The sequence below is a fragment of the Mytilus edulis genome, chromosome 2, assembly GCF_963676685.1.
Source record: "Mytilus edulis chromosome 2, xbMytEdul2.2, whole genome shotgun sequence".
Taxonomy (NCBI): domain Eukaryota; kingdom Metazoa; phylum Mollusca; class Bivalvia; order Mytilida; family Mytilidae; genus Mytilus; species Mytilus edulis.
In genome coordinates, this window is record NC_092345.1 from 14,181,063 (window position 1) to 14,195,308 (window position 14,246).

Here is a 14,246-nt window from a genome sequence, read left to right on the forward strand (position 1 = left end):
ATAAAATATAAAAAATTAGAAGTTGGTGGCACAAGTTACAAACGATACATCTCATTTTCAATTTTATGGTGACGTTGTTGTTGGAGTTTGTTAATTCAGATACGATTAATGTTAACGGGATAAGCATTTGAAGTTACTCATTCTTAAAGGTTTTCAATTAAACATTTTGATAAGATCTTTGAATATTTACTTTGCAGTTACCTGTTAGTGCAACAGTAGTAGGCCGCTACTAAAATTGTTTTTGTTTTTGATTAATATAATATAGATTAATATATTTTTCTATACAGCTATGAACACTTAAGGTTCTACATCCTTTTCGATACTTATATTTTTTTTGACATCTGATAGATATATTTCTATGCAGATTTTCTTGATAATCGCAATGATTAATATCGTATGTTTGTCTATTTCTAAAAACACGCAATAATTTCAGAGTTTACAGTAAATTGCAGTAACTGTGAATTCTTTGTAGTTTTTCTATGTTTGTTAGATATTTGTTAGTTTAATGTTGATCTGATGAGTCAATCTTTTCCAACTTATGTTTACGTTTTATTTCATTTCCTGAATTTACTTACCTTACTTTTACATTTTTAGCCATGGCGTTGTCAGTTTGTTTTCGATTAATGAGTTTGACTGTCCCACTGGTATCTTTCGCCCCTCTTTTTTTAACATATACATTGTAGTATGATTTAGATTTTTTGAACATTTTCAACCCCGTATCTTACTTCAATTGCCTGGGAAAGTGTTATCTTAGTTTGCAACTTGTAGTATTTATTTTTCTACATTTTTCTACCCTTTCGATACACCTGAGTTTTTATTTTGTGCTATTTTAATTTTTCTATGAAGCGTTTTGTGGACTTGTTTGTCTTTCGTCGTGCTTCGTTGTTTGACATGATGTTGTCAGTATCTCTTCGACTTTTGAAATTCGAATGCATCTTTGGTATCTGGCGCCTCTGTTTTGTAAAGTATGGCCTTAAATTGCTCCCTATACAGACAAATTTTGCTCACGTGAATTTCATGTCAATCTCATTTTTTTTACGTGAATTAAACATGAACTTTACCAAAAAAAATTAATTAGTATTTTTTAATGATTTTATCTGCATTTGAAAATTAAGATGTTATTTGAATAACGTTATTTTAAAAATTCACGTGAATTAACACGAAAAAAATTCATGTGATTTTCACGTGAAACTCACATGAGTTACACATGATTCTAAATTCACGTGAAATTGATGTAAGTGAAATTTGCCTGTGTGTCCGGTATCATATATGACGGACGTTCGGTGGTATTTTATTGCTTACAATAAAGTCATTTGGTCGCTAATAAACATTTGCCTCACTGGCAATGATTTGTCGTGTTCCGGAAGGAAACACGAGCTCTGCTCTAGGGTAGAGAAAGTCTTTTTTGCTTAATAAACATATCACTGCTGCCTAATGCAGGTTATTTAAGAACCAATCGTTGTTACGCTGAGTTAAGGCAGCATTGCTTTGCATGTTAAACAGATAAAAGCCACATTACATGTTGTAAATGTCAAAAGTTAGGATAACTGGACCAATGCGTGTTTGATGTTGCTTACCATTGTTGGTTCGTATATTTTGTCAAATAAAGGCAACAGTAGTATACCGCTGTTCAAAACTCATAAATCCATGGACAAAAAACAAAATCGGGATAACAAACTAAAACCGAGGGAAACGCATTATTTTAAAATTACCATATTGAATATTCAAGGTAGACGAATTTTTTGGATTTCTGTTGTATGTTTTACTGATTGATATTTTTGGTAATTTCTAGAGTCTTTTGCATGCATTTTTTGTGAACAAAAAAATTCGTTAGGTTTCCAACTGTCTGTAAACACGTTTATCATTTACCTTCTAAAAGAAACCGAATCCCGTTTAAGCACTTTTACTTCCTCACCAACAGGTACAAGTACTTTGGTACAGTTGATTGGGAAATATTTTTTTACTTTTATTTTGTGAGGCATTCTTATCGGTTTGATTGGCTGAAAAACGCGTCTGGTGTTTAAGCCTGGTATCATTGATGATTTTATAAAACCTTACTGCCTTAATTTGACAGTCATTTAATATAAACATTAAACTGCTTGTTTTTTTTTTCGATTGAGATTGTGAGACGGGGGTGACTGGTGTACCCCTATTTTGACGATTTTACCTGTTATGTCTGTTTTGTTCACACATCGTTGTAAATATAATAGAATTTGATGCGACTGTCATACAACTGAGAGTTTTAGCGCCAGGTTCAATTCGCATTTTTCTACATTTGAAAATGCATGTACCAAGCCATGATTTTGCCATTTGATAAGGGACTTCCCGTTTTGAATTTTCCTCGGAGTTAGTATTTTTATGATTTTACTTTTTGATATCATATCAGTATTACACATCCGATTTTTATATACAGAAAGATTCATTTAACATAAAAAAAAAAATCAACTACTGTTGTCTGCTCTATGGTCGGATTGTTGTCTCTATGGCACATTCCCCATGTCCATTTTCAATTTTACTCATCATACCTTAAAAAAATCTCACATTGTACAGATTGTTTATAATATAAAAACTTAATTATTGTATTCTTCGCATGGGCTTCTTGCGCTCTCTGTAGATTCAGAATCCTTTTTTTAAATTACCATATTGAATATTTAATGCGTTTTTATATACTATTGTATCTTTTATTTTCATTGCAGGAAATGATAACGATATGTTACCATATCATTATCCACTGTACAACTATGAATGTAAATTTACAGAAGAAGAAAAAGAAATTTGTGAAAACAATTTAGAAAATAAATTTGCTTTAGAGACTTTGAATTCGATATTTTAAGAATGTTGTTTTGAAAAATTTTTAGTTTTATCCTTCGAAGAAAGTTGAACTAAAAACAAAAGGATGAAAAATTTTAGTTATAAAAATTATATAAATCTTTCAATCGGTATGTAATTTTTCATAAAAGCCTTCTTCTTTGTAATACACAGTGTCTGAGTGTATTCTTCCAATTTATACATCATGTATTTTGAGTTGGTCTTTCAACTGCAATAACTCGTGCGTAAGTTTTCTTCACCTTAAATTACCGTTTTTAGAATTTGCAAAAGAGGGACGAAAGATACCAGAAGGACAGTCAAACTCATAAATCAAAAATAACTGACAACGCCATGGCTAAAAATGAAAAAGACAAACAAACAACAGCACAGACGACACAAAGAACTAAAACTAAAGAATAAACAACACGAACCCCACCAAAAAACTAGGGGTGATTTCAGGTGCTCCGGAAGGGTAAGTAGATCCTGCTCCACATGCGGCACCCGTCGTGTTGCTTATGTGATAACAAATCCGGTAAATAGTCTTCCTTGTGAGCAGCTACCATCTATCAAGAACATCATGATAGGAAATGCAAGCACGGGAATATCGTATCAATTGGGAGATGTATACCCCGTATGCAGGTGCTGCTGGAATGTTGCTACTTAGAAATGGAAAGTTCACAATTGGAAAGCTGAAATCATCTCTTTTGTCGTAAAGTTTTGTTTTCAACCGACCCTCATTGTCAATTTCTAGATGTAAGTCAAGATATGAGGCCGACTTAACTGTATCTGTAGTATCCTTTATCTCTAGCTCGATTGGATAGATGCGTTCCACATAGTCACCATATTTTGAATTATTTAGTGAAAGAACATCATCTATATAGCGAAAAGTAGAGTTAAAGGATAGTGCTAACTTCTTATCTTTCTTCCTAAGAAGTTCCTGCATGAAGTCAGCCTCATAATAATAAAGAAACAAGTCGGCAAGTAGAGGGGCACAGTTTGTTTCCATTGGAATGCGGACAGTCTGTTGAAAAACACGTCCTCCGAACGTAACAAATATGTTGTCAATCAAGAAATCAAGCATCTTAATAATATCAGTTTCAGAGAATTTTTTGTTCGAATCAGAGTGATCCTTTACAAAGTAGGATTTAGTTAGCATTATAATTTATGAAGAACTATTGATGAGCATGTCACAAACACCCACACAGTCAAAGGAAAACATCACATAAATATATAAACAGAGATTGAGACATCAAATAACAATGAATAAGGGCAAGATGTGTTTACATATAGGAAGATGTGATATGAGTGCCAATGAGACAACTCTCCATCCAAATAACAATTTATAAAAGTAAACTATTATAGTTCAAGGTACTGCCTTCAACACGGAGCCTTGGCTCACACCGAACAGCAAGCTATAAAGAGCCCTAAAATATATTAATGTAAAACCTTTCAAACGGGAAAACCAACGGTCTAATCTATATAAAAATGAGAAACGAGAAACACATATGTACTACATAAACAAACGACAACTGCTGTACATAAGATTCCTGACATAGGACAGGTGCAAACATTTGAAGCGGTATTAAACGTTTTAATGATACCAAACCTTCTCCCTTTTTCTGAAACAATAGAAACACCACACAACATCATAACATAGAAAAAATGAAAGGCTTAACTCAATAAAAAAACGCAAATGAACGAATAAATTTGATCTTAGAATTTGTTTGTTTTAAAAACCCAGTCTTCCTCCTTTTCAAATTTCGACCAATGGAATAATAAAGTTTTCAAAGGAAAATGAAAATATCTAGAGAGAATTAATTCACGTAAAAGTTTCAACCATGGGTTATATCTCGAAAGCGAGCACACAGACTGGGAATTGTATAAAAATGGCTTTCGGGTTAGGTAAGGTCAATATATATTAATGTCAGTCTATTAATGACAGAGAAAAAATAACGTATAGTTATTATTTTAGATACAATTAAAAACAAAATCTTAAACTTCTTCAGAAATTCCGGCATATCATATAGTACGCCAGACGTGCATTCTGTCTTCATGAGACTCAAAGGTGGCAATGGAAACCCTAAAAAATCCAATTAAGTGCATCAACTATTACTAATGCCATGATTGCTTTTGGGTTTAAACGTGTATTGCTTATAAATGCTTTATTATTCTATGCTTCTTACTGTTTTAACAGCACTATTTTGTAACCTAAGATATGAGTATAAGGGATATTTTTTTTCTATTTTATATTCTTGGTCTGTTGCTCATTTGATGAAGTACAAATGTAGGTGAATGTTGGCATTAATATTTTAATTTTAATATATAAAAATATATCAACCGAAAAGGGGGTTTCAACCCCGGAATCTCCTTCTGGGTCCGAAATTGAAACACTATTTGTTATTGTAATGTGACAATAAATTGCGCAACTTTTACAATACATAGGGAATGAATATTTGATCAAACTAACAGAATAAGGACATTACATATTACGCATAGATATGTGGGATTTTGATAATAACCATCGATATGCTATCTACAATACATTTTTTGTTAAGAACGAGATGTCAGGATACACACTGGAAGTAGCTAATTACACAGGCAATGCAGGTACATGTAATGTACATATGTATTTCATGATAATTTAAATAGAATATCATAGAAATAATTATAGCAACTATATGGATACTGAAAATCTAATTAACAATACAAAAAAATTATTAATTTATTTACCATACTCAATGGTGAAAATGCAGATTCTTGAAATTGCAGTTTTCGCAACTGACACTTGTCTTATGTATTGTTCAAATATATGGTACACACAATATAAATGAGTATCTTCAAGTTAAGATTACTTGATGGCATAATGTTGCTTTTAATTACACAAATCTGTTGAAAGCCATTTTATAAATTTGATGAAATCTTAATGGTGACCAGGAAATCTGTGTAGTGTAAATCACAATCGTCCTTTCGCACAAACCTGCTGAAGGGGGTTTGCCTTAGCAGCCATGAAGTTGAAGTCTGTATACTGTATGCATGTATATGTACGTAGTAAATCAACTGAGATATGTACAATTACAGCTTTAAAGAAGTAAACCTAGGGAATGAGCATTTAAGTCCGAGGGGAAGGGTGGTTCGTGTTATGTTTAAAAATGAATATTTTCAACTAAGAAGGAAAGAAATGTATTCAGCACGGAGAAGGAACAATTATATTTTTGATTGAGATATACAGCTTTGAAAATTGGCCGGGGGGGGGGGGGGGGGGGGGGAATCGCCCGACAAAAGAAAATAATTTGATGCTAATTGCGTGATACGAACAACATATTTTTGGAATGAGGAGTATACGATACCACTACCCAACCAAAATTTAAATGATCATTCCCTACATTAAAACACTACATTCTCGATTGTCCCAATTTGCTCTTTACTTTCATTTTTAAATGTATTAAACGAACTACATTATGGCCCTCAATGACCTTCGTATTTCTTTTTTTTTATTTTCTTCGTTATTAACATATAAACAGCAATTCTTTCCTATTGCTCACATATTGTAATCTTGTATATGTTCAAAAGAGGATACTAGTGATAATAATTGTAATTATAGTGTACACTACAATTTTTACCTGTAACGACCTTAACGTTATATTGTCAGTTAGAAAATATTCAGCAGGAATACGGTACAGGTTTGTATAATTACATAATATATTTTTTATTTTCTTCGTTATTAACATTTAAACAGCAATTCTTTTCTATTGCTCACATATTGAAATCTTGTATATGCTTTTTAAGGGGATAGTATTGATAATGATAGTAATACATATAGTGATCGCGACAATGTGTCCTGTTACTTCATTAACGTTATATTATCAGTTAAAACTATTCAACAGAAATACGGTATAGGTTTGTATAAATGCATAATATATTTGTTTGAAAATCATTTTTCAGACACCAACTAGGTAGTAAAGGTGGTACCAAACACTTTGACGAAAAGTAAGTTGGCTCGTTTTAATTTCATAAAATTTAAAATTATTACTTTGACCAACTCTAACGGAAAAAATTCATTGGATGTATTGCAGTTTGATAAATACTAATTTAAATAATTTAGAAGCTTAATACTTCCTTATCAATAGAACATAGTTAAAACATTCAGCTGACTTTTACAGAGTTATCTCCCTGTAATGTAATATACAAGCTATGGCATCAACATTTTATTTTATGCAGGTGATTCATTCGGTGTTCATAATGGATATAAATTTACTACAAGGGATAGAGATAATGATTCTTACCGCCATAACTGTGCTGAGATGTATAAGGGAGGATCGTGGTATAGTAAGTTTCATAGCTCGAATATTAACGGGAAGTAACTAAAGGGAAAACACAGTGCTCATGCTATTGGTGTCAATTGGAGTCATTGGAAGGGATATAACTATTCATTGAAGGCAACACGTATGATGATTCGGAGGCATAGCAAAAATTAATCAATAAAAAAACTAATACAAATGTACCTTGATTTCAGTTTTTCACTAAAATAATGGATACATTTATTCTCTTAAAGAATAAAAGCTACACACTACGTACCCTATTTGTTTAGAGCACGTTCTGTCCAACAATTTTGTAATGGATATTTTTCGACTTCTACGGCTTTTTTATTTTTTGAATGGTTTTCATTTATCTTGCTGTTTGTTTTCGTACTCTTTTGATGATGCGACTGTCATACAAGTGACTAGTTTAGCTAGCTATAAAACCAGGTTCAATTCACCATTTCCTACATGGGAAAAGGCCTGTACCAAGTCAGGAATATGACAGTTGTTATCCTTTCCTTTGAAGTGTTAGAGCTTTTGATTTTGCCATTTGGTCAGGGACTTTCCGTTTTGAATTTTCCTCGAAGTTCAGTATTTTTGTGATTTTACTTTTTCCCCTCATGAATTTTATACGAGTCAAGTTTCTTGTAATTATAATGTAATCGACATTACTGAACCAATGCATACATGAATGTTAAACTAAACCCTGTAAGTTTGTTGCCGAATGCCACGGATCGTGATATTGACAAATAATCAAAAATTCACTTGCATACAAAAAAAAGTGATATGATTGCCAATAAGACACAGACAACTCTCCACATGTGACCAAACGAGACAGATATTAACAACTTAAGGTCAACGTACGCCTGCAACAAAATGTTAAACCATTACCGCATTGTCGGGGATAAAACTCACCGATATGACTTTTTTTTTTAAACAATTCAAACGAACGTTTCTAACGGCCTGATTCATTTACAAAACAATAAACCGAAAAAAATATGATATACAGCAACAAACGACTACCAATTACAGGCTCTTTATTTGGACAGACACATACAAAATGTGGTGAATTTAAATGATTTTGAAGGCGCTCCAGCCCTCCCCTAGCCTGTGACAATGGTGTAACAGTACTACATAAGAAGAAAAAATAAACATTACATGAAAATGGCTTAACTCATCAGATCGATACATAGCAGTACGTTTATACAGAATTTGGTTATACGAAGGATGATTTTCTAGAATTATTAAAATATTCACTCAAAAAAGAGGGTCCTCAATATGTTAAAACTATGTCCGTTATAAAGATTGATATATAAAGGGCCCCAAAGGTCTTATATATTTAAAATGAGAAACGAGTATCACCTGTTCAATACACCAACAAACGACAATCACTGAACAACAGGCTCCTGAATTAGAACATGTGCATACAAATACCTCGGATTTAAACGTAAAACTTTTAAGTCGAAAATAAAATGACAGCACCATAACAAGACCCAAAGACGACAATTACACAAAACAATGTTATTAACATAGAAAACAAAAAAATGAACAACACAAAGCCACCAAAAGAGGGCCGACGGAGGGGTGATAGCAATGGCTCTAAAAGAGAACAATATGGTGTTGATTTGAGTGAGCACAAGATGTGATAGTGCATTCCTAGTGGTTGCACCAATGGGTGCAAGCTTTCATAAACGTTGCCTGTTTGATTCACAGAAAATTACAACACAAAGATCTAATTTATGGGGTTAAAATCGACTGTAATCTTATCATTTATCAAACATAATTCAAACTGATAAGAATTGAATTTCAAGAACAAAAGACCATGCTCATTATCACATTACCGGGTTAATAAAAGGCGCAATTGTTTTTATTAAATAGAAAATTGTATGGACTTTAATGGAGCTTATTTTGTAGACTTAAGCGGAAAGTTATTGGACTTTTAAATTAGCAGAAAATTGTTGTGAACTTTATCGGTGTTGTGGACCTTAGATGAATTGTCGACTTTAACGGTGCCACATGGATTATTTTTCTTTCGTACTTATTTTTTACTTACATTTGAAGTGCTAAAATACGAATATATATTACAACCAATTTTGTTGAAGGTTATTTTGTTTTCGAATTTTTAGTCCGACTTTTCATTTCCAAACTCATCTTTTTTTCAATGGTACATGTATCGAATTAACCTAGTTTTATGAAGAGTCAATGACATGTAAAACATATAAGAATTTTTAGAATGCCAAACCTGTTTTGAAAAAGACTAATTTCAGTCGATTTAATGATTAGGAAAGCGATGCCTCTCGTATTACATACATCACGCAGCAACATTTGTAAAAGTCTATAATATAATTACATGGCAGTATATGTAGTCAAAATAGTAGTAGTGATATTCACATGTATTTGTTAAGTTTTGCAATCAATATCGGAATAGAATGCATATGGACTTATTGTTAACTGCCTTTCTTCTCTCTTTTGTTCAAAGCTATGGCAAGGAAATAAACAAAGGTAGGAAATTGCACTATAATGTTTGATTTGATGATCAAATTGATTTGAAATCAACGAACATATTTACAAAGAAAACAAAATTAAAAAAAGTACCAAGTTATTATTCCATATTGGTATATGATGTAAAAAAACCATTACACATTCTAAAAAACACTTTTGAAATTTTATTTTTCTATGACAATTTTATTGAAAATTTTCTGCAACGAAAACATTGTTTTGCAGCTTTACATCAATATTGTTTAAAGTTTTCGAGTTCATTTCTAACATATCTATTTTGTTGAAATTGAAATAAGATATCTTCATATATTTATTATAGAGAAATGTGTCAGGGACGTAGCCGACAAAGTTGCTAATCTTATCACAGAAACTACGAATCAGTGCTTAGTGTCTTCTTCCACAGGTAATGTACTACAATTAAAACGAATCTTGCACATGTGTTTATTTGGGTCGGTTCTGTCAAACATTATAAAAAATATTCTTACTTGAACCATAGGTATTAAAAAAAAAGATAAATTGAACTTAACGGATAAAAAATGTTTTCCGTCTTCAAATTTTTTTTACTTTAAATCAACAGTTTTGGCAAGCTGTTAAAAAACAAAATTATTTGTCATTTGAAAATGAACAAAACGCATAATACATTTCGTGCCTCTAAATAGCTTTTTTTCTTTTCTTTTTTTTTCATCAGGAACCGGCGAACTTAAAGATTTGTTTCGTCAGATAAGCGTAACTGGCCCGAGACCACAATTAATTCCTCTATCATTTCTTTATAACGTTTTGTCGCATTAAAAAAAATTTGCCTATTCTTTTTGTCTAATTTTTTGTGTGTGTAATGTACAGTACAAGTCCAAAAATATGTCCAAGTTTCAGAAAAATTGCACGTATAAAACTTACAAATTTAGCCAATACACATCCATACCCCTATGGACAAGTCAAGAGATGTTCCGAAAACTGTAAATATCACCTTTTTGCACCTGACCTAATCACTCTTTCCATATCAAAATCAGTTAAAATTAAACATCTAAAAATTTATTTCACCTCTCTTCTTTCATTTCCACCTTATAAAAGCTAAGAAATGTTTGAGAAAAGGAAAGAAAAAAATTTAAGAAGAAATACACTATAATTAAAGGGAACTATATTCGTGAACAACGAAAAGCGGGGTCATTAATTGTGGTCTTGGGCCAACTATATTATATGACCAATAAGGAAGTAAGCAGAATAACCAACTGCATTCAAGTTCAACTTTGCTAGAGCGGATTGAAACCTTTGTTTCTTAATTATGAAATAGATAAAATATGACATATTTGAGAGTACTATCATCTTTATTTTTAATTTTTATATTCTATATAGGTTTTGGCGCTCGACCTTCCGACTGTGGTGAATTGAGAAAGTCAGAAAATAAAAGTGGAGTATATAAAATATACCCAGATGGAACTTCCGGTTTCAATGTCTATTGTGATATGAAGAGTTTCGGGGGTGGTTGGACGGTTCGTAAATATATATATATAGAAAGTTGTGCCGTATACGAAATTCCGTTTTAAAATTGAAAATATATTGATTATGTTTATGTTCATGTAATTAATTCAAAAAAATTATAAACTGTAATAGTTTTATCTTATTTAAACCAGAGATGTATAATAAAAAATCCCGGTATAAGTACAAATGTACGGTGATAACATGATCCATTTTAATATGCAACAACAATGCCATAGAATTGCGAAGAAAGAGAGAAAGAAGACAACAACCCAATAAATAAGAACTGCTTAGGATCATGTCACAAACATCCACATATTCAAAGGAAACAGACCATAAATTTATGAACTAAGCCTAAGATATTCATTAGGAAGCATAAGGAAAAGATATCTGGTGTTTTGAGAACACAGCCCTTCTCCGTCTCCTATATTTTGTCTGTTTATCGTTTAATTTTTAGCCCTGGCGTTGTCAGTTTATTTTCGATAGATGAGTTTGACTGTCCCTCTGGTATCTTCCGTCCCTCTCTCAAGTTTTGATGAATGGTTTAGAAAGGATACAAAAGAAAATGAAAATTATTTCAGAAAATTATTAAATTAATTATATCAGTATGATATATGGCAATTGTTATCTACAGTTTGTTTCTATCAATGTTGGCGTTTGTTTCTGTTACAGTTCAGTGTTTCTATTGTTCCGTTGTTTCCCTCGGTTTTAGTTTGTAACCCAGATTTTTTATTTTATTTTGACTATTGAACAGCGGTATACTACTGTTGCCCTTATGATAAACAACAACCATTGTCCGCGAACAGCGTACGATACAGTTTTGATCCGCTGGTGATATTTTTCGATGATTTGCGTACAAACAAGTTTCAAATGTTATTTTTTAAAGGGGGGTCAATGCAATCGTTTTTAATCTAATGATAAAAATTAGCCTTGAAGTGCATGTTCTCTAAAAAGGTTGACATCGCGAATAATTGCATGTTGCATATATGTTAGCAACGTCTTTATCTTCCCTGTAACTATATTTTTAGCCCTTGATTCGTAAACAGAGTGTTTTGTGTGTAAAAATAATTTCATCAACACAAACACACTACGAGTTTGTTCAGCTGTTTTTAGACATGAAAGTAGAAGCATAATTTATTGTTGAACACACAGTAGATGTAACAAGTATCCCCTGAGTAATAGAACTTCTCTCATACATTTAACGAAGACAAATTTCATTCATTGCTGAAATAATATTTAAAAGGCATGCTCTTCCACAGTTATTCCAGCGAAGAACAAATGGTTTTGTTGGATTCTACAGAGACTGGCCGTCGTATAAAAATGGCTTTGGGAATTTAAAAGAAGATTTCTGGTTGGGTAAGCTTAATATAAATTGATGACAGTCTATTTGACAGAATAAAATATATAAAATTAATTTTCAGACATTTAAAACAAATCCAAAACCGCTTCAAAGATTCCAGGCTCATATTTGAGAACACCAAATGCACGTTTTGTCAACATGAGACCCATTAATTGGCGCTAAAATTAAAAAAAAACCAAATGTTAGCATTCCAAATCAGTTACAATGTTGAAACAAAATTGAAAAACAAAAATATGGAGAGTTGTCTCATTGGCACTCACACCACATCTTCCTATATCTATTTTAAACTTAGCGCCGACTATTGTAATGTATGCATATAGAGGAAAACATCTAAGGGCTTCGAATGATTTAAATATTCTAAACTTCTTACACTTCTTTAACAGTATTTTTCTTTCTTTTTAAAGATATGCGTAATAAGAGAGTGTGTGCGGTATATTTACACTGTTGCACTATTGTTATTAATAATTTATGAAAAACATGCATTTTTTTTTCAAAAATATTCACACATGTTTTTTTTATAATGGCAAATGTGACGGTAAATTGTGCAATTAAAATTTTAGGGAATGAATATTTGAACAAACTGACAGAACAAGGATATTACAAATTGAGGATAGATATGTGGGACTTTGATAATAACCATCGATATGCCATCTACAATACATTTGTTGTTAAAAACGAGATGTCAGGATATAAGCTGGAGGTAACTGGTTACACCGGAAACGCAGGTAATGTACTTCATGATGAGTGTAGTAGAATATTATAATAATAATTATAACAACTATATAGATACCAAAATCTAATTAACAATACAAAATAATTTATAATTTATATATAAAATTATGCTCTTCCGACTTAAAGTATCAATTTTACATTCTTGATTTTTTTAATTTCGCCTAAGTACATCCTTAAAGCATACACATTTTTTTTGCAGGTGATTCATTCGGCGCTCATAATGGATATAGATTTAGTACAAGGGATAGAGATAATGATACTTATGGCCATAACTGTGCTGAGATGTATAAAGGCGGATGGTGGTATAGTAGATGTCATAGCGCAAATCTAAACGGGAAGTATCTAAAGGGAAAACACAGTGCTCATGCTATTGGTGTCAATTGGAGTCATTGGAAGGGATATAACTATTCATTGAAGGCAACACGTATGATGATTCGGAGGGCCTAGCAAAAATTAATCAATAAAAAACTAATACAAATGTACCTTGATTTCAGTTTTTCACTAAAATAATGGCTGACTTTGTTTTCATAAAGAATGAAAGCTACACACAGGGATTATCTTGTTCTTTCATAATACAAACATGTTTTTCATGTTCTTTCGACCTTTTAATATGAATGCTGCAGTATATTTCCATTGAGCATCTAACTACAAACCCTATTTGTTTGGAGCACGTTTTGTCCAAAACGTTTGTTATAGATATTTTCGACTCCTATGGGTTTTTACTTTTGCATGTTTTTCACTGTTTGGTGTCTGATTTTATCGACATTACTGAACCAATGCATACGTGAATATTGAACTAAGTCCTGAATGCAAGTTTTATATATTTATTTCGAATATATAACGTATTATTAACAAATAATATTTTAAGCACTGATTTGTTGATTGAAAGCTAATCAACTTTTAAGTTTGTTGCCGAAGATTACCGGATCGCGACATTGAATAACAATCAAAACAATGCAAGTGGAACATTTGACGAACAAGTGAAACGATACAGCCAATTGCAAGATGAACAAGATAGTTTCCATGCCTTATAATTCGGTATTTTTAAAAACTTTCCCATTCCTTACCTTTCCTTA

At 31.9% G+C, this 14,246-nt stretch overlaps 1 protein-coding gene across 1 annotated transcript; it reads left to right on the top strand.

The window, feature by feature from the left end:
- Nucleotides 1–9,451: 9,451 nt before the first annotated feature.
- On the top strand, nucleotides 9,452–13,652 carry LOC139511508 (fibrinogen C domain-containing protein 1-B-like). The gene is made up of 6 exons (XM_071298302.1): nucleotides 9,452–9,608; nucleotides 9,925–10,008; nucleotides 10,956–11,092; nucleotides 12,338–12,434; nucleotides 12,999–13,163; nucleotides 13,370–13,652. The coding sequence occupies exons 1-6, from the start codon at nucleotides 9,536–9,538 to the stop codon at nucleotides 13,615–13,617; spliced, it is 804 nt and encodes a 267-aa protein (XP_071154403.1). The 5' UTR covers nucleotides 9,452–9,535; the 3' UTR covers nucleotides 13,618–13,652.
- Nucleotides 13,653–14,246: the final 594 nt, after the last annotated feature.